This window comes from Taeniopygia guttata, chromosome 6 (genome assembly GCF_048771995.1).
Source record: "Taeniopygia guttata chromosome 6, bTaeGut7.mat, whole genome shotgun sequence".
In the NCBI taxonomy this organism is placed as follows: domain Eukaryota; kingdom Metazoa; phylum Chordata; class Aves; order Passeriformes; family Estrildidae; genus Taeniopygia; species Taeniopygia guttata.
The window spans coordinates 18109938-18131919 of record NC_133031.1 but is presented as its reverse complement, the minus strand read 5'-3'; the positions used below and the strand labels follow the sequence as shown (position 1 = coordinate 18131919).

General features: G+C 41.7%; 1 protein-coding gene across 14 annotated transcripts in view; it reads left to right on the top strand.

The window, feature by feature from the left end:
- The window catches only part of PAX2 (paired box 2), a 98029-nt gene extending 76587 nt beyond the window's left edge, over positions 1 to 21442 (top strand). For 4 of the 14 annotated variants that reach the window (XM_072931031.1, XM_030275967.4, XM_072931030.1 and 1 more), the window contains 4 exons: positions 6482 to 6691; positions 10303 to 10404; positions 16277 to 16363; positions 18273 to 21442. In XM_072931031.1, coding sequence (XP_072787132.1) covers positions 6482 to 6691; positions 10303 to 10404; positions 16277 to 16363; positions 18273 to 18394 — 521 coding nt within the window. In that variant the 3' untranslated portion in view covers positions 18395 to 21442. Of the gene's footprint in view, positions 1 to 6481; positions 6694 to 10302; positions 10405 to 16276; positions 16364 to 18253 lie in introns of those variants that run through there. The other 10 variants (XM_072931029.1, XM_030275965.4, XM_072931033.1 and 7 more) reach the window with 5 other exon arrangements.
- The last annotated feature ends 540 nt before the right edge of the window (positions 21443 to 21982 follow it).

Below are 21982 nucleotides of genomic sequence, written 5' to 3'. Positions count from 1 at the left end.
CCACCAGCAGGCAAACAGCCTCTTGGGCACAGCTCTGGGTGCTCCAATGCCCCGAAAATGGAATAGGATAGTTATTCATGCATCTGTTACAAGGCTGTTACTATCCTGCCTCACTAAAATGAAGACAGTATTTTTTGTGAGCAAGCTTCTCATATTTAAGATGAGGAACTGGCAAAAGCAGAAGTCCACAGGACCTCCAAGTTTAATTAACAGTTTTCCCTCTTTAAAAAGAGATAATATCTTCTTATCTAGTCAAAGTCTTTTTTTGTAAAAGCAAAAGGTGTTAGTATTCTTCTCTGGGACCAAATGGCTGAGAGTGATAGATGGTCACATGAATGATCCCTGAAACAGACAGGAATGGGGGTGGAGGGGAAGGAATCACATAAACTATTTGTATGCATTCAGTGGAATTTCCACTGACAGTAACTTTATGATGCTGAAAAAAACAGCTGGTGGGCTTTAAAGGCATATTCAACTGAAGAACATAGAAATGGATGGGCCTAAAAGAAATAATATCTTTGCTTTCCTTAAATTAGCATTTAAGTGGACAATAGCAGTGAGTGAAAATAATGTCATATAATGACAATAGCAGTGAATTGGCATTCTCAGTCCAATTTCCTTCAGCAAGAGGACAGCATTGCAGGCTGCCACACTCTATGCTGCTGGACAAAGGGGGACTTTTTTAGAGAAAATGACTGTATTATATTGTCTTTCCAGCAATTCAAGTTTTGCCTTTTCTTCTGAGGTTAAATGAAGGATCCAATGAGTACAATTTTGATAAAAATTCTTATGATGTAGACATTTGCCCAATGTAGCAAAAACTGTGCTTTATACCTGAGTTAAGCAGATATTAATAACTTTTGGTGTCTGTCAGCTGTACTGGATTTAATCAGGCCCACTTTTTGTACAACCAAAATTGCCCACTGCAGTCTTTCAGAGAAATTGAGACCTTAGAGTAATCTTTGTCCCATCTTTTTAAGTTTACGACAGCTGTGGGCTACCAAGGAAGATCTATCCTATCTTGTGATCAGTAAAATACCATTACGATGAAACCTTGGAGTTATTATAATGAGGACTGCATGGAAAACTAACAGGTTTTGTATTGCCCAGTGTATATTTCAAAAACATCTTGTTTAAGAGGTAACATTCAAATCACAAAACAAGGAAGAAGCACATGCTACATTCCAAGACAGGAAGAACTTTCCAAATCCAATGGGCTGGGACTCAAGAAAGGGGACAATATAAACTCCACTGAACTTCTCTGTTTGTCAAGTGCACAAGTTGCATGCACATCTTTCTCCCCTCTACCCAGGACTTCAAAGCATATCTTCCTTCTTTAGCTCCATCTTTAAACAAATGCACTGAGAGCTACATGAAATAGACTCCAATAGAGTTCCCAAGTGATTAATCAGTATTCAAGTAGCTTCAAAGATTAAGACCAGATCACAGGTCTACTGGAAGCTCCATGCTTTACTCTATATGACAGGTATAAAATTTTCTCTTCAAAGTAATATACAGAGTTAGCAGGTCAGTTTACTTGGAAAGCAGCAGTTGATTAGATCAGACATAAAATCTAGATTTATAACATTCAGTTTAATAAAAAAAATACAGAAAATACATTACAAGATTTGACGTGGGATGTGACGTCACAACAGCTTTGACTTTGAGGGGAAAGCAGCCCAAGGTTGTTTCTTTAAACATGTACTCAACTATGTAACGGGCTAAGAACATGGATGAATGTGTGCACAAACAGAAAAAAACCTGAACACCCAAGGTTCACTCTGCTGTCAGTAGGAAAACAAGTAAGGTATGACGAGAAGCAGGTTACTCTTAGCACACCTATAAGTTCTTCTAGCAAAGGTCTGTTGTGATCAGAGAAGAGAAAAAACACATGACAGTATTTATTTTATGTTCAACTTGCAAAATGCTCTCACAACAGAAAATCTAGGAAACTAAGAATAGAAACAGTGATTCTTTTGATATGACAGTAAGCAAAAGCAAACAATATGCTGTGTGAGTCCTGTCTGGTCTTTTGTATGGCTTTTGGAATTAGAGGCAAAATCATCACAAGGGAGGAAGTGATGTAACTCCACTGCTATAGTGTAAACACACCAGTCCATGAGTTCTGAGGACACAGTCCCATTCTGTTTACCACAATGAAACTTTTCTAAGGAATAGAGAACACAAATACGGAAAAAAGACATTTCAGAGGTGGGTGGAAGGATAGAATTTAAAATGCCTAAGATAAGATTCAGCTTTGGCATAGGGTTCCTACACTAACTTGAGTATTCTTCTCTGGACTCAGCTCCTCACAGATAAAAGAGTGATCGCTAAGCAATGCTGTAAGGATATGTGTTGTAAAGGGTGGGGCACTGGGGTCATACAAATATTTGATAGAGACCTCAGAAAAAGACAAAGAACAGGAAACATTGTCAAGATGGTAAGCAGGGTTGAGTGGGTGTGTAAAAGCCATACCTCATGCATGGATGTGCCATCTTGGTATTCCTTGTGTACTATAAAGAAAAGGAGCACTGGATGCAGATAGCTTATTCTCTAGGAAACTAGCAATAAAAAACAAGCAGCTTATGTAGTCCTGCAACCAGCACTCACCCCACTTCTCTTCCCTTCAGCAGGAGAGAGCATGATAAAAGCTGAGATGAGTCTCCATAGGAACCCAAAGCTGTGAATCTTCCTCTCACTCCATCTGGCCAAAATCCCTTCATTCACAGTAGGAATTTAGGCTAGAGATTATCAGTTTTGCTCTCCGCCAAAATAACAGAGGAGAGGGTTAGAATGGAAGTAAAACAACCATAACTCAGAAAATACAGTCAGAAAGAGAGGAGTAGTTGATTCACAAAATGTTGTCCTCTGCTATGTTTCCAGCTATATCCCCACCCTGATGACTTCTAAGTTTCCCCCACCATGTGGGTGATTTTTTTTTTTTTTTTTTTTTTGGTCACCTATAAACAAGGATACTGTTTGCCTTTTAGAAGAATAAAGGAGACTAAGGCAGGAATAGATCTCTGCTGCTTTGGAAAGGGGTTGCAAACTCATTCTACTCCCCTCTCATTTGATTACAGGTTGGTATTCCAGCTTTAGGAGAAAGATATACCTTGGGATTCATTGAAGGTGCCTTACTAAGAAACACTCCCAACAAAACATAGACAAGCCAAAATTGCACTGCTCCACAGCTTGCTGGCAGTAGCGGGACTTGGGATAGGCAGGGGCAAGTTCTCCATCACAAATATGAAAGAATTAGAGAATGGAGAAAATCAAAATCGAAAACATAAAAGATGTAGCTGAAGTTTGAGGTGGTTAAAATGAAAAATGAGACTGTGCCATTCACAGATGGATAGATAGATCAATCAATTGATTTCATATACAGTGACATGCTTCGGAGCTATAATTCACTGCTGGGGCAATTTTTCCAGCATAGAAGTGAAAGGAGTTATACCAGAGACAGAATTCAGGTGCTTTTAGTCAGTGGAGAGTTGGACGACAAAGGAGTAAAAAATGGCAAATGCCATCCATCAGTAAAGATACATGGGATATAAATTATGTTTGTGCAGTTGCAGAGTGTAGAGAGAAAGACAGACAGATAAATAGACACATATAAGTCTGAGTTTTGGTTGGGCAATCATTCGCTGTCTGACCTTATCCTCGACTCCTTTCCACTATTCTTAGAGAGAAGAGTGTTTAGCATTATTGTGTTCAAGTCTCTTTGCCATGTTACTGTTGACTTCTTTATCCCCCCACACACTGAGTAAGTGGTGATGCCTCTGAAAGGTGCAAGGAATTTTTCTTCATAAGCCTTGATGTGCTCAAGAGAGGGCTGGGCTCATCTCCACTGTGAGTCTGACAGGGGTTTTAACAGCCTCACAACATTGGGACAAATAGCTCCTGGTCCCTTAACCCTTCCCAGCTTTGCAAGGCAAGGCCTAGCACTGTTGTTCCCATTGCAAGGGCTTTACACAGTCTTTCAGGCTGAAATCCTCTCTGTGGTGGCTGGGCAGAGCGGAAATCCAGGGGCTGGATCAGATTGGCCTAATGCTACAGCAGCTTAAGCGGTCTGTTTTACCAGAGATTATGGTTTCACTTACACAGAGCGCCTGAAAAATGCTGCGGTTTAGGAAGGATTATAGCTGAAAATTCCATGCTTTAAAAGAGAAATAAAGCAGGGGAGGGACTAGGAAACCCAACGTGCCTGGGGGCTGTGCAAACAGGATTAACCCCTGCCCAAAGCACCTCTTGCTTCTGCCCACCCACGCTTCCATGCCCACCTTATTCTCTGCCCTTTCTTCCTCAGCAGCTCTCCACACCTGCTGTCTCTTGTACTATAAAGAGAGTTGAAATAGTAGTATGGAAAATGCCCAGGACCGAAGTGTCCCCAGGTTATTTATGTAACCCTTTCAAATTATTTCCTTGAAAAATATCACTTCACTCGTAGCCTGTGAAAGCCCAGGAAACTTTTGGGCTTCTGCCTACAGATAGGTCTATTCATCCAAATTATCTTGTATCAGCATTATTTGGATAAAGGCTTCAAGCACTCCCAGAATGATGGTGGTGACTCTGCCTGTTCCGCCTGAAAGTAAATCTGTGCATTCCTTGCCATCTGATGACAGAGGATGCAGGAGAAAAATAGCTTGGGGGGGTTCTCAATCTACAGAGACTGGCACTGGCACATGAAGGCTCACTAGCAGGCAGTAGGACAGTGTATGGTTGTAAAAGGCAGAAGCTGGGTGCTGAAGTGCTGCCTACTCTGGGGACTTTGTTAACTGTAAAACAAAATCCAAATACCCCAATTTCCATTCCCCATATCCTCCATAAATAGTCCTTGCCAAACAGAGCTTTGTAACAAAAAGGGAAAAGAAATTGCAATCCTCACTTAGCATAGTGACTTCACCTAGTGAACTAAATGAAGAGGAAGTGTATCCCTCTTGGCCAGAACTGATCGTTCCCAATTAATTGAAACACAAGCATATGTCTTTGCTGCAAAGGAGTCTTGGTGATGAGAGACCTTTGCTGGCCACCCATGTTGGAAGTACTTGGAGTAGAACACAGATGGCAGACTGTCATTCTTGCCAGGTAGCAAATCTTTAGGAAACAAATATCTCAGGGTAAACAGCATTCACAGAGAGAAATTGCCCAGCCCTTTATTGTCTAGGTGGGCACTACAACCTTGCAACAAGGTGCCTAAAGTTAATTAAGCCAGTTCTAAATTAATGAAGTCAGATTTATGACCTAATTATATGTCACATTTCTATTTCTCTGTATAAATCAAAACCACCAGAACTAACTTATTTCATAGGCCATTGGCAATAGCTGCCATCACAGCAGAGAGATGGCTTTCGTTTATTGGCTTGAATTTGTTTACCTGAGGATGGACGGTTTGCTAGATAATTTGGATTGGATCTGATCACATCATCCATGCTTTGCTTTCAGGCGTCCAAATACAGGACTCTATTACTGCTGACCCAACAGCAATGGGTGTTCTGGAGTACTCATGCTTTAGGTCACAGAGTTCTCTGATTCCCAAACATCCTACTGGGCCAAGTTAGGAACAGCGGCAAAGCTTAATCTATTGTGCCTGTGAAAATCTGCACATCAGAAATGGAGGCCCAATGCAAGCAACAATGAAAAGCAGACCTTTTACAAGTCCCCCACATTTCCTCTCTTCCATTATGTCTCTCTGTCAAGGTGTCTATCTAGCAAAACTACACTCGGGGAGCAAGCAGAGTCAGCCCTGACTGTTTTTATGGTTAAATCTCCAAAATGTGCCACTGTGAGCAAGATCAATTGATTGATCCATCTGTCTATCCACCTATTAATTACACAGTCACATTTGTATTTTAACCTCAAACTCCAGCTATATCATTTTTGTCAAGCTTTTAGGAAATTTGGGTAGAGAAGCTTTGGCCATTACACCCAGCAATCTGTTTCATAAATGCTCATAGCAAGGCTACTCTCCTGAGGAAGGTTACCTTGGGTTTGAAGAGAAAAAGTGGTGCAGTTCCTTGGGCCAAACTGTGTAAGTGTAGCATCTCCATATGCCCTTGGCCAGCAAGAAAAAACAGCAGGAAAGGGAGCACAAAAGCTTCAGAGCATTCTTCTTCCCAATCCTATGCTTGTTCCTGTCCTCTCTCTCCTGCATGTTCCCTCCTTCACCTCTCCTCTTCTTGCCTCCATTCTTCCCCTCTGCCACTGCACTCCATTCCCCTCATCTCCTGCTGCTCTGCAGAGGCATTCCTGCAGTCTGAGCCTAGCCCCCAGGCACATTTACTGCTGTTGTCTCAGCACTGGCTCCTCTGATCTACTCCTAGCCTTTTTATTTTTATTTTTGTTTTAAAATTAATTTCCCTGTAGATTTTAACCACTCCATTTTCATTTACCCATTTTGTTCTTCCTCTCCTCCCTTCCCCACCCTCCTCTTCCTTCCCCTGTTCCCTTTGTCTGTCTGTGTCCATCCCTTACCCTACCACAGAAAACCTCTCCTCTCCCCTCAGTATAAAGCAAGAGCCTCATGGAGCCTCTCTCACCCCTTTCACCCCCACCACGCCGGTCGGCTCTGGGCAGGCTGATCTTCAGCCCTTCCACATGGCCCTTTCAGACGATGCGTCCACGCCTTGCTACAGTGCCTTCCTTCATCATGGTGCCCACTTTGGGCAGTCCAGCAGCCAGCCTCTGATAGCAGGTAACCGGCCTTGGCCGCAAACTGAGCGGGGATGCTGTAGGCAAGGGGTTCAGTTTCGTCTGATGGGGAGGCAAGTAAATGCTGCAAGCTCTTTGAGTGCAAGTGGGAACCAGAGCAACCATGTTCCAAGTCTGCATCTGCAGCATATGTTCTCAGCTCCATGAAGAATCAACAAGTTTTTATGCCTGTCCTTCATTTTTAGAATAAAATGGGAAAAGAAGCTGTAACTATCTAGAAGTGACTGGGCATCCCAGTAGGATTGGGTTTGGGACTTAGTATAGAAACATGCATATGGCAGAATCTTGTGTTGACTCAATAGCCAGTGTCCCCCAGTACTGCAGGCACAGAATACAGTGTGCTAGCCTAAGGTAGATGACAGCAGTGTGAAGATCCCAGTCAGCTCTAGGCCAGCCTGGGTTGTTCAGCAGGGGTTGCAGCTACTAAATCAGATAGACACGGGCAGTTTGTGAGCACTGCCGTAGCTAGCTGTGAGCAGTATTTGAGTCACCTGGTTTGGGAGTGTCAGTGTGAGCTGGTGCCTTCACACAGTAGACCAAGCAGTTAAGAAACTCAGCATCATGTCTGAATGTCAAGAGCAGGAGGGATGTGTGAAAGACTATGTTTTACAGCCAAAGGAATATAGAGCTGAAGTAGGTGGCCTTTAAGGGAAAAGCAGAAGTGGAGAAATAGGTTGCAGAAGATGGCAGCATTTATGACCAGCAGGCAAGAGGGAAAAATTAGGAGGAAGGTCAAGCTTCATGTAGGTACTAAGGGAAACTCCTGAGCAAGCTGACAGAAGCAACATTGCTGCAGAATCTCAAGGGTGACTTGGGTGAAATAGTGGGTATCATCTTGGGTGACCACTGACCATTTTTCAAAGGATGAAATCTGGGCTTTTTCAGAACAGACAAGTCTTAGTTCAGACCACAGTTCCTAATACTCAAGAAACATATCTTACTTCTGCCTCCTTCGTGTTCCTATATTATTTTTTGCTTTTGACTTAATATCCTTCCTTTGTCTTGTCATGTGAAATTTCCATTTCCACGTAGGAAAACAGCAAGTAACAGCAGAGAAGGCTTCTGTTCATGAGACCATCTTGGTCCTACCTTAACTGCAGTCAGTAAGAGCCTCTGAGTTCTGGGAACTTCCTAAGCCAAGAAGTGGCTCCAACAGTATAGATATTTGGGAATACTGTTACCTATGACCATCTTCTAGCCTAGAAGGCACTGTGATTCTTGAGAGGCACAAACCGTAGGACTCTTATAGGGAATTAGACATGGGACAAAGCGTTCAAAAGCATAAACAATGTCACAGTGATTAGGTGCTGTTCCTCACTCAGAAGGTTCTTGCAGGAAGAAGAACGGCTGCAGTTTGAAGCATATTATGAGCTAGCTTTGCCATAGCCCTGCAGTACAAGAATTTAATAATCCTGTCTACTTGTTTGTAACGAGAGAAGGTTATGGAAGGGGCCTGTTTGTATGTAACAGCATTTTAAGAGTTTCTCTGTGAGACTCTTACTGATGTTACTGATACAGTACGTGTTCATTATCTTATTTTTCAAGACTGAGATTTTGACAAATGATCACTTCCCAACAAATTTTCCATGCTCAGTTTTGGACATCAACCTCCATGTGCTCATGTCTGAATAAAAACACAGGGGCATATGTGCACACATCAAGTAGCAGAAAGAGTGTATACGTGATCCCACCTGAATGAAAATGTCAAAATGAATTAATTTTGCCTGCAGCTAGATAATGTTATCTCTAACTTTTCAGTGACACTGTTTTCTTATTCATCATTTGTTGTTATTTCTCAGGTTAGTCAGTAAATGAAACTAAAATAACAAGAATTTTAAGCATAAAAATTTCTTGCCTTAAACCAAAGTGAGAAAGAAATGACTACATCTACCAGGTGTTATTCATACACTTTAACATACAGCTACAAGTCACTAAAGGAATAATGGTGATAAAAGAGTAAAAGAGTGCAGAATATTAATCCCTGATACATTATGTATTTATTTTTATCAGTATTGGGGAGAGGCTGGAAAATGGCTCAGCTGTTGACTTAGAGGACATAAGCTAGGAACTTCAGCCACTGATAGGGAAGCTGTTCTGGAAGAAAGAATGAACTTGCATTTCTGTTTTCTTGAGTAAACCACCTCAGTAATCCTTACGCAAGACCTGTGAAAGCAATGACACTGGTTTAGCCTGCCTCATCCCAGAGAAACTTCCTCCCTTCAGGTTAATGTTCCATGCTTATTAGTTTTTGCTTTGCCTTGTAACTGTTAATTATTTCTGATTCCCCAGCCAAGGTTCATGCTTGTTCCAGGGTCTGCTTTTATCAGTTATCATTCTGCTGGTAGAGCTAAACCAACGCTTCTTCCTTCATTGGCATATCCCAGCATGGTTCCAGTGACTCCAGTGGTGTTAATGAGCTATATGTAGCCTCTCACTCCTAAAGGTGAATCAGACTCTTGCCAGGAAAGACAAAATTTAACAAAAAAAGAACAAATAGCACAAACTTATTGGTGAGCTACAGTTCACCTAGGGAATGTGAAAAGCTTTTGATGCCTGGAACAGGCTGACATCTCAGTAGGCAGTGTTGGAGGTTGAGCTGTAAATCTCTCAGCAGCTGTGGGGGAAAGATTATCTTAATTTATTTAGCTTTTTGTTTTGTTTTGTTTTTCTTTGTTTGTTTTGTTTTGCTTTGGCTTGAAACTCCCAGCAGCTTCTGAGATTATTTTAGTTCATTTAAATGCAATAAGCACTAACAGCAAATGCCCTTCTGGCTGGCCCATTTTCAGGCTAACCAGTCCAAATGAGGAAATGCCTCTGGCATCAACCAAGAAACCCCCAGCTGCACTTCCTAAGAGAGGAAAAATAAACTACAATCATATACCTCTCTCTACTTCTTTGGGGGTGAAAAGATATCACAACTTAAAGTATTATAAACAAAAACTTGTACCTGTGATAAAAATGAAGTGAGACTCAAACTAATTTGCATGATCCTATTATTACATATAGTACACCAGCACCTGGAAGGAGTCCAACCATTTATGGTTTCGTGATGAGCACTGTGCAAATGTACTAAAAGTGTGCTCTTGCACCAAAGAGTTTGCAGCATAAAAAGAAGCACAGAGAGGTAAAGTGACTTACCTAAAACAATCAGCAGATGAATGGCAAAGGTGGGAAGAGAGATACGCACAGAAAACTCTTGGATCACTTCCCAGTGCCTTGCACATTGATCATGCCCTAAAGCAACATCACCACAGTTTTGGAACTGCGTCCACTGCATATAGACAGGACCTCAGCTACTCTGGCAATGAGTATGCTGCCATTCTATGTGCAGATCAGGGCCATTTTGATTTAGTTAAAATAGATTCAAAATCTACAATGAAACAAACCAAATTCTTTTGAGCCTCATAAAAGCTAAGTTTTAACATCCATCCTTACAGTGTGAGATCAAAAGTGGGTGGACAGAACTCACATAAGAGAAGTCTGTGCAGTAGTTGCCTATCAAGTCGTGTGACAGTGGGACAAGAGGTGATACCAAATCAGTATTGAAAGATCTTATCTGTATTGATCACCTGTCCTGATTCTCTCCCTTTCCAGGTCGTGATATGGCAAGTACCACCTTGCCTGGCTACCCACCCCATGTTCCCCCAACTGGACAAGGCAGCTACCCAACATCAACTCTTGCAGGAATGGTTCCTGGTAAGTCAGCTGCCAACCCTCAGTAATGGTGCACACATGTTTGAACGCTTACCAGCATTGTGAGAACTGTCACAGCTGCCTTGGCTATTGCTTTGCTGATATGAAGAGCTATTCTTTTCATAAAGAAACCATCAGGTGCCTATAACCGATGTAGCTAGCAACACTTTTTGTAATGTATCTCTTTCCCCCTAGTAACTGATTCACCGCTGCTATGCGCAGCTAGCTAGCTATAACCTGTGGCAATTAATTGGTAATTAATTAACCCTAGTATTCATTAACTAATGTAATTATTTTCCAATGACTCATGCAGATTATTATGTACTGCTCATGGCTCAAGATACTCACCTATCCACTAGCTAAGGGTGACAACTCACCTTCTGTCTAAATCCATGGCCAGCAAGCTGAAAAATATCAGTGGCAATTTAATACCTGCAGTATTTGAAGACCAACTGTCTATATATAGCCTAAACTTACTAAGAACTCAGAAATTATTAACAGCATTTCATGAGAAACTAACTATTCACTCTTAGCAACCAACAACTTAACACCTCCCGTTTGTAAAATATTATCTCCTATCCAAGAAATTACCAACCTAATCCTACATCCAAAGACAAACTCTTTCTTTGATACCCAATGCTTTGGAGAAATACCTTGTCTCAGCATATGGATTCCTCCACTCTTTTGGAAGAAGAGAGAACCATTTACTCCAGGACAACTGAAGAGTATTACCTCAAGCTCTATTACCTACTCTCCTCTGATGACTGTTGTCCCCAGTAGATAAATGAAGAGGCAGGATTTGCTTTTCTCAGATACAGTAGCTCAGAACTCAGGACCCATCTGCCACTGATTTCTGCTTTTTATGGCCCATGGTTTGAAGAGTCCTGATGATTAAGGGGCAGGTACACAGCCCATTCTGCAACTTCTGCTTCTGAAGAGATGAGTCCAGAAATGGAGCAGCAAAACATTGAGGACAGAAAGCTCTTAAATTACTATCATATGATTTGCCAGGGCTTACGAGTGGAAAGCCTAACTTAACCCTCACCCAGGTCTCAGAACAGCCAGCTAAATGAACTTTAACATTAGTGAGGACACTGAAAATATAACTGTCAGGAAATGTTTTCAGGTCAAAGTCTGAACATCTTTAAGTGACAAATCATAGAACCGCCTGAGTTGAAAGGGACCTTAAAGGTCATCTAGTTCAACCACCCTGTCATGGGTAGACATCTTTACAGAATGTGCAAAGCCCCATCCAGCCTGACCTTGAACACTTTTAGGGACTGGGTATCTACAACCACTCTGGGCAACTTGTTCCACTGGCAAATTTTAGGGCATGTCCTACACTAAATTATTCAGGGAGATGGTTTGGCTCCAGAATCAGACATGCACTAAGACAATATAAACTCAATTAACACCTCCCACACAAGTCCCGCCAGTAACAGGAGGTAAATTCAGTTGACAATATTTAGATTGTTTAAGGTCAAAACTTATAGGAGGCCACAGCATACAGAAATTATTCATAATATCAAAATGCTGGCTGTTTGAGTAGAAACTGTTCAGTGTAAGTTTAATGTCCTCATGACAAGAATGATAATGACTTCTAAACTGGGACAAAAATTTTAAGACCACTAGTATCAGGGGTCATTTATCCAAGAATAACGTATTTCAGCTCCTTGATATGAAGGCTGCATATAAGATAGTAGTATCCAAAAAAACCCAATAAAATCCAAAAAAACCCCCCAGAAATATTCCCCAAAAGAAAAGGAAGAGAATTATACAGAAAAAAAAAAAAAAAAAAAAAAAAAAAAAAAAAAAAGTAAAGTTATACTTCAAAGTTAAAAAAATTATTCTGGTCAAATGGATATCTTCACATTAAATATGATGTCAACATTTATTCAGAGGGAGTTTTTCCAGTGGCCTACTTGGGCATCCTGCAGTAGTTACTGCATCTTTCAACAGAGCATCAGGTTCTGGCTGTTTCAGTCATACCCCACTGGTCAGACCCAGCCAGGAAGCCCTTTTCTTCCTGTTTTCTAGTGTGACTAAAGCCAACAAGATGGAGATAAAGAGGCTTCCTGGGAAGAAACAGAAGACTTTGCTTTAATGGGTCACTCTGTAGATCTCTGCAGCCACTACTTTGTGTCAGGGGCACAACAGGGGAAATATGAGGAAGAATATTAGAGTAGAGCAAGCATGTATTGGAACTTTCTCCAGAGATCTCCCAGCCTCCATGGTGCAGCTAAGGAACTTTTTAAGCCAGACTTCCTTCTATTTAATATTAAAACCTTGATAGGTTTTCCCTCTACAAATGTAAAAAAAGTCTCCCGAACGCATATAAGCCTTTTACAAGCATAGATACTTTTACAAGTTTTATAGCTAAACTATATATTTTGTGCAAATTATATCCCTTATTTTTTCTGAGCCTGCCACCTGCTAGGCTCACTTCATGCCTCATCATTTCTGTATTAGAGCACTAAACCAATAAGATTTAAATACAGATGCTGAGAAATAGTGTTAGTAAAGATTCCCTAAGCCCAGATTGCACAGAATATAGGCCTCCTGAGATAATCCTCTGTGCTGACTTGTAACCTCTGCTAGGAGTCCAGTTTGAACTATCAAACACATTGGTGCCAATGGTTTGTTATGTGCCCTCAGGCCAAGAAAGTTCAGGAGCCAGTGCTTTAACTACACTGGAAACAAGAAGCCGGTGAGATGACTGCTCAGGAAGTATCTTTATGAAGCATACTAACATGTAAACAAACCTATTGTTAAGATGTGAGAAAACATGGGAAAGAGGTTCTGTCTTCTTTTAACAAAGGTGCAGGGCTAAACACACAACTGTTCAGAAATCAGATTTCTAACCCATTCAAAATTCTGATTCCTTGATATTTGCTTTCATCTTGCATTGGTATGAGGAGTCAGAACCTTGCAATAGTTCAGTTTGCAAATATCAGGATGAAACATTTCAATAACATCAACATGTTCTAGATGTCAAGACATATTAAAATAATGAAAGAACTGAAAGGAAATTAAATGAAATGAGAAATGCAAAATGAAACAAAACAAGAAAGTTGAAACATAATACTTTGTTTCAATTTGCAATAACTTCAGAACTTTTCTTTCCAAAATTCTATTGAAGCCGACAAGCTTGAGCAAAACATTTCCATTTCAATGAGACAGCATTTTCCAGTGGAAAACTGTTTCTGAGAATATTGTTTAACCAGTGCTAATCAAAGCTGCTATTTTCTATTCATGACAACCTTTCACTAGATTTCTACTTGCATAGTCTAGAGAAAAGCTTGTCTCCTACATGTAGCGCTACATTCATGCAACATGGCCAGCAAATGCAAAAGTCTCAGAGGTTTACGTGGATGACGTGACAAGATACATATTCCTGCATTTGCCCTTCCTCTAACTTCAGGTCCCAGGCTGTAAGCACGGATGAAGGCCAGTGGTCCTGAGCACACACTTGGAAAAGCAGGGGTTAGTCACTCACAGACAGATGAATCAGGTATTGGGCTACACTCAGCCTACATGTCTGAGGGCAGTTTCCTACAAAGGTTACAGAATACCTTTGATCCCTGTCTTAATTCTTCCTCTTTCCCAGAAAGGACGTCAAGTTTCTGCAAACTGTTTTAGCGAAGTGAGCATCCACTGAAGGAAGTGAAGTTTACACAGAGCAGTGCAGAGCCTGCAGAAGGCTGGGGACGGCAGCGGCAGGGAGTCGTTAAACAGAATCCAATGTTGATGAGGAAATTACACTTGTTTCATTAGTGATCGGGGAAGGCGATAGCTCAGTTCCTCTTGGTCACAGTTGAGCTCAAAAGCTCATTATCCTGCTGCATGCATGCTTTCACTCCTCGTCAATAAACACTGTTTCCAGTGGCTGCCCTCGCTCCTCCCCATGCTCCATAGCTGTGGCTCTTCCTCCTGTGCTTAACCCATGCTTTAACAACACTATAAACACTTTAGGGTGGCAACTCAGCAGGGAGTGAGAGAAAAGACTTGAAATATCAGAACAATTTCTCTCCATACAGTGAAGTTATGTCATATGAAACAGTTCAAAAAGCAGAAATTCTCATGAGGATAGTTTTTTTTTCTCCTTCTTGGGGAAGCAAACCCATTCCAGTATATTCCACAGGTAAGTCAATCCAGCAGAGAAAAATCTGGACTGTGCATTGCAGGTTTCACCTATTCCTTCCTAGCTAGTTGTCAGATTTTCCATGCAGGATGTTTCTAGCTATGGAATTATGCTGAGTTATTATCATTAAAAGAGCAGTTAGCAAGATTTCTGACACAAAATGAGGTTTTATACTGAAACTAAAAGCTACTGTGACTAAAATACCTTTGGATGATGATTTGGTTTGATTCATACTCATTTTTGCACTGACTGTTTTAGTTATCACCCTGAGTACCTCTAAAAACCTTTCCAGAAAGATTCTCCTCAAGTTTAAAACAGTACATATCCCCTAACTTGAACAGACTTCATTTCCACCATCTGAGAATCTGTGGGTTTGGCTTTAACACTCCAATAAGAGGAGATTTGCAGAGATTATGCCATAATTAATTGACATTCTTTGGTAATTGTATCATAGGCATCCATCCCGTCTTGCATTACCTTATTTTCCTGTTGCATAGTATCTATCAGGAACTGCCCGGTGTTTTTCAAACACTTCCATTGTAACAATTCCACCTCTGCCTTCGGGCAGACCAGAAGCTACAAGTCGATCTGAAAGCACATAAGGCCTATCAGATGGACTTAATTGCCCACAGTCTGTTGATACTACATTAAATTGAGCTTATGATCAGATCAGTTTATGATTTTCCATAATAGAAGCATACATGTTTAAGTTTGGGGAGATTTGTTTATTTTGAATGCAGCACCATGCCCCTTCAGTTACCAAATACCCTGCACAGCCTTCTAAGAAACAGGGAGACTCAGCTCCTTCTGCAAATAAAACTGAATGTTTTAGAAAACTCTGCACCATTCAGATCTTAGTTCAGAGTCTTAATAGGTCACAAAATTTGGAAGTATATTGGTTTGGGCCTATTTTCCTAATGTGAAAAGGAGAGCTGTAGCACAACTTGTCTTTCAGATTCAGCACAGTACCTAAAGTGCTAATCATTAGAAAAACATTTTCCAGAGCTAGAATGCAGCATTTTTCTCTATAACTCTCTAACTAAGCATAAAAGAGAGGTTAATCATGTATGAATCACTTTTCTGACTAATACCATCATTCAGAGTAAGAAAGAAAGTGATTCATGTGTTTTCCATTTTGTTTTGTATTTAAGCACAGTCAACTCAGAACTTTTCTAAAATGAATGATACTCTTCTCCACAAATATGCCATCACACTCAGTACCCTAATAAAAAAAAATTTGCAATACATATTGCCATCAACAGCACTGCTAGTTCCAAAGAGTTTCTTGTGAGCTTGTCCCATCAACCTTCCATGCCTGCTGTCTTGACATTATTGGAGAACTTTCGATGTTATTCATAAGAAAGCTGATAATTAAGTGCAATAAGCCTTACATATGCTGTCCTACTGCAGCTTGAGAATTGGAAGACAGAAGGCAATGAAAAAAAAAAGGAAACAAAAACCCCCACTTTAATAATTTATTTGTATTATTGAATTTGAACTGATTTCTTGATTGTGAAGAAGTCAATCTTGTAATGCTTAATGGTATGGGTAAGCAACTTTGCACTGAGCAGGCTCTGCATTGACTTGAAGGGAAGAGTTCCAGTTAGACAAGGAAGCTACATACACCAGTTTTCCTGCTGGCAAATGGATTCAGCATGAACACTGGTCTGATGGAATAGCAGATGTAGATCTTTATTCCTTACTGTATTTCACACCTTCCTTGGTTTCTTCCAGGGAGCGAGTTCTCAGGGAATCCCTACAGCCACCCTCAGTACACGACCTACAACGAGGCCTGGCGGTTCAGCAACCCTGCGTTACTAAGTGAGTACCTCTTCCCCACACACACCCCTAGCCTCGCGCTCCTTCTGTTTGTCTCTTTGTTTTCTTTTCTTTGTTCTCTTTGGGTTTTTTTGTTTGTTTGTTTCTGAAGAGGGGTTTCAAGTATTTGGGCAGGTGAGAGGCCTTTTTCCTCACTCTCCAGTCCAGTTTGAAATGGATATATACCTCATGCATATTTTATATCAGTTCTGAAGTGGATTCTTCTTTCATGAGACAGTTCAGCTCTGGCTTCTCCATGGGCTGCATCCACAATTTATTCCAAATTATATCAAAAGTTAAATTTAGGTTCTGCTACTTTTAGGCCACAACCAGCATATTTTTAAGGTCTGGTTAAAAATTCAGATAAGGTTTCACTCCTCACCCAGGCTAAATCCAGAGTCAATTCCTGGGAAATCTTTAAATCCCATAGAATATCTCTCTACTGGACCAATTGGACTAATGTCTAGAATAGGAGACAGGCTGCGTCACAAGATTTATAATAGCTAGTAGAGTTCTCTTGCAGGGATATATATCCATCTACAGTGACTGATATGCTCAGAAATAGTCAGGGTTTTTTTCAGAGGGGGGAAAAACTCCTATGAGACTTTCACTTCTAATACAGTATTTCTTTGCAGGGGAATAGGAAGAGATTTATTATACGTAAAATAAATCAGTTGTGATTATTCCCTATGTATTTACTGAGGTTTAACAACTGGATAATAGATGCACATTTTATTCCAGTGCTGTTAAACTTCAGTAAATGTGATCTTAATAATCAATCACTATTTAACACACATTCAATAACCATCTAAAGAGCTTTCATGCCAGTTGTGACCCAAAACCCAATTAATAAAACACTGTAATTTTGTTTCATTTCTCCCTTCCTTGTTTTAAAGTGACCCATTATACTTTGTCAGGTACACTCAGAGCATCTGGCCCAGACACTTTCTTTGTGGCTACAGATCAGGTGTGGCATATCATGCTGCAATGTTTGTTGTGGTTTAGCCCCATGCAGCCAATTGTTTATTCCCCCACCAGGAGGATCGGGGAGAGGATTGGAAGGATAAAAACTAGAAAAGTCCTGGGCTGAGATAAAGACAGTTTAATAGGGAAAGCAAAAGCCACGCACACAAGCAAAGCAGAACAAGGGATGAATTCACTCCTTCCCATGGGCAGTCAGGTGTTCAGTCATCCCCAGGAGAGCAGAACCCCATTATGCATAATGGTTACTTGGGAAGACAAACAACATCACTCCAAACATCTCTCCTTCCTCCTTCCTTCCCTGCTTTCACACAGTGACCAGGGTGTTTTCTGGTTTGGAATATCCCTTTGGCCAGTTCACATCATCTGTCCCAGCTGTGTCTCCTTCCAGCCTCCCATGTACCCCCAGACTCCTCACTGCTGCGTGGCAGTATGAGAAGGAAACAAGCTTTGGCTCTGTGTAAGCCCTGCTCAGCAATAACAAAAGCATCTCTGTATTATCAACCCTGTGCTCAGCACAAGTCTTAAACACACCGCCTTACCAGCCACTGTGAAGAAAACTAACTCTACCCCAGCCAAGACCAGCACATGGGCTCATGGGCTTACTTATTGATTGTCAGAGGATGCAAAAGGATCTCCTTCCCATAGAGGGGCGTCCTATCCAGAGGCCACCATAGCATCTAGTGAGTGAAGTGTGGCCCTCAGTTGCCTTTCCCTAATCCCATCAGGAGCTCAGTCTCCAAGTTCTTCTTTTGGTTCTTTTGCTTTTCTTTCTTTCTACCTTTCCTTTTGTTTTCAGTTGTCCTTTATTTCTTTTCTTAGTTTGATTGTTTCTGTTTTTTGTTTTGGTTTTTTTTTTGTTTACTGTTTGTCCTTTCAACCAGTCCATTCTTCTCCTGTGTTAACTTTCAGGTTCCCCTTATTATTATAGTGCCACATCCCGGGGCTCCGCACCTCCCACTGCTGCCGCTGCCTATGACCGCCACTAGTTACCATGGAAACCACATGAAACTGCAGGGCGACAGCTTAGGCCTCCACATTGTACCTGTCTGATCACCTCCCTCCATCCCTGGGAAGGGTGAAGAGACCTTCTCCGTTCCTCCCCGCAGTCCAGTTCCTTCTTCTTCGCCACGAAGGCGCCGGACCAAGCGCTCACCACATGAGACTGAGACCCCCTCGTTCCCCCCCGCCCTCGCCCCTCGCCAGAAACAGCCTGCGGCCAAGTGGCTTCCCCTGCAGGAGCCCGCCAACACCCCTGGGCAAAGCTCAGCCATGCAAAGTCCCCTTGGCTTCCAGGACTCCAGGGGGACTGGGAAGCAATGCAGCTGGCAACCATTGCCTTACAGGACCCCTTTCTAGGAGCAGTAAGGGCCAGGGAAGCAGGGGAGAATGCCGCTCGTGAAACACTGTTCCCCAAAGATACACTCTTCTGTGGTGGACTCTTGAGTGTGTGTAACCTGTGATGCTCACCCTGTTTCCCTGGACCGAGGGAACAGTCTGGCCAGAGCAGAGATGGCAGCACCTGGCCCATCTGGCAAATGAAGAATGGACCGAGTAAAGATCTGCACCCCATGAGGGGTTCTCTGTGCACCTCATCCCCACTTTCCAGCATGGATTGCCCCAGAGTTGGCTGCACCTCATGGGTGGTGACTTTGCAGGCCAGAGTTGGGAGGAACCTCACACATACACCCACAATTTCTGTGACACACAATCAGCTCAGACTGGAGGATGGAGCAACATTTACAAACAAACCAACGAAATGAAGAAATATATAAATAGATATATAAATATAACTGTGTTTTTATGCTTTGTCATGAAGGTCTGTAAAAAGGAACAAAAAAACCCCCCAATTTTCTAAAAAACCCAAGCAAACAAAACCAACAAAAAAAACCAAAATAATAATTAAAAAACCCTACAAAAATAAAACTCCAAGTCCCATCTCTCCCCACCACCTGAATGGCAGACGAGTTCCTCTGACGTTTGATGCTCCTCTTTCACTCTAGGTTTTTGTTTCCTTTCTGTTTTGCACTACAATGGGATGATGGTATTGGAGAGGATTGGATGCCAGCTCCACCCGGTCGCCTCCTCCTCCCCCTCCTTTCCTAAATCCTGTCTCTGGGGAGCAGTGTGGACAAGTCACATCTGACAAAGTTACCAAATACATCAGTCGACAAAAAAAAGCACTCTGAGGCAACAAACGTTTTGCATGTCACTGGTTGGCAAACAAAGAAAACAAGCCCAGCTGCGCTCTCACTGCGCTGTGTGGTGGAAAGTGTGGGGCTTCATGTGGGCCCATCTGATTGCCCTCTGGACAGCTGAGACTGAGATGGACAAATTCAGGATTGGCTGGGATAATTGCTTGGTTCCCTAGTCCTTAACCTTCAGTCCTTTTACCTTAAAATCTGTACCTGTGATGACTTCAATTCACCCACATCCCAACTTTTGCAATTTTAGATATGCCCAACACCCATTCTCCAGATCTCCACTGCTGGTGACAACCACCTCATTATCTATGCCCAACACCTAATTTCCTAACCATTATAGCCCTACTGTATGGGCCCCTCCTTTGATTCCCCACCCATCTGCTCATACACCTACTAATTTATAGGCCCCCATTCAAATCCATATGCTTGCATCCTACCAGCCAGACCCAATATACAGCCCCATCATTTCATCTTCAATCCTGTATTGTGCACCCTAATATTTACCCCTTATCCCAAATGCTCACCTAATGATTCTCAAGGGATTCTCTGCTCATTTTGGTTCCCAAGTGATGGACAAACACTGTTCTGCAAAAGGCTAAATGTCAATAGAAATGCTTATTATCCTGTATTGTCAGCAAACTCATAAACTGTTCCTTGCACTGACACTTCCTCAAAATTCTCAAAGAAAACATGAAGGCAGCTATAGCCTGTCCCCAGGGCACCAAGTCTGCCAAAGTAGATCCTTGTTGTTTTAGAGAGGTTTCAGATAAAACTCGTGGGCTGTTGTCCATGGACCAAGACAGGATTGAGAATAAAACCCCCAAAGGGCATAAAAGTGAACAGCGGAGCAATCTCTACAGCCAACATCATGTTTAAAATCCAAAGTTCCAAGTCTCTGAGGAGATGTGGTAGTGGACTTGGTATTCTGTCTCCAAGTTTAACTTGTATGTATGAAACCCACCATCAGTAAACAGCTGTGTTGATCACAAAGGCCCTTTTCACCTAACTTTTTCAGCCTTTGCATGGCTTTAGCTGATTATAGGTCTGTGTCTTCTTTAATGGGGTGCCCAAATGATAAGGGTGTTTGGGGGGACATTTACATAGAAGATATAGAGCTAAAACCTGTTCCTGTACAGAATAAAATCCAAGAGGTTACTTCTGATCTATTAAAAGTGTCATTCTGCACATTTTACCTCTGAGTAACCTGATGCAAATAGCGGAGTGGTTACACTGTCACCACGACCAGAATCTGGCCTGTTGTCTGACCTTACTCAATGAGAGAAGAAAATTCTGTCCAATTTCTAAACAAATGCTTTCACCACTCCTTATGTTTTCCTTCACAGACACCAGACAGATGCTGAACCCTGTTAAAATGATCTCTCTTTTAGTCTCTCAGTACAACCTCTGCTCTACTTGTGCACCACACAGATTCACTCAGCAGGTAGTCAGTGCAGAGGCAAGAAATCCCAGGACCAGCAAAGAGGAGCTCCTGAGGAAGCCAGAGAAAAGGAGACGGTCACACTTCACACTTGGCCACCTGCAGCCCAGGGCCCAGGCTGAGAGAAGCCAGAAGCTCTGAAATGCTTATTTTTCTAATGGTGTTTCACTAAACTTGAGGACATGAGCTAGAGTCTGAAAGCAGGATTTAGTTGTCTCACTCAAGGCTGGCTTGATTTGACCCTTGGAAGGCCAAATTTTATTGTTGGTTTAACTCCACTGGTAAAAGAGGATTTCCACCAAGGCATTGGATTGGTCTGGAAAGTTCGTAAGTACAGCATGTAGTTTGACCAGAAAAATTCAAAGGAAAGCAGAATTATACAAAGGACTGGGCAGTCTAATCCTCTTCCACCACCATCTGCAGACCCTCATGCGAATGTACTGAATTACATTTGCCAAAGAGTTTCTTGTGTTGGTTGTTTTGATTTACAGTCGGTGGATGCATTGTAAAGCAGTATTATAGCCCAAGTCTAGTAGCTGACATGGGGATTTATGTGGTGATATTATGCAGAAGAAAACCATCAATATTCATCTAGATTCCATTAGACTGGACTATGCAGGAAACGCAAAAATTCTACCAATTATTTAATATTATGTTATTTGCAAAAAACAATTGCTGCTTTGTAGGAAGATAATGTGTGTAATGTGAAGGCAATTCCTCTTGTATATAAGTTCATCTCCATCTTCATCATGGTAGTTATTAAAACAGCCTCGTCTCATCCTGTAGATAAGGAACACGCTGTGTGTACTGTGCAAGTCTCATTGTGCTCACTGAAAACAAACCAATGTGTTCAATAAAGCACAGCACAAATCCAGAACTTGAGGGAACAGCCAAACCTTTTAAGGACCTTTTCCCCAGTAGGCCAACAGCTGCTTTGATATAGGTGGGGGGGTTTAATTATTTTCCTTTAAAAAGTGTTACGGGAAAAAAAGAACAAGG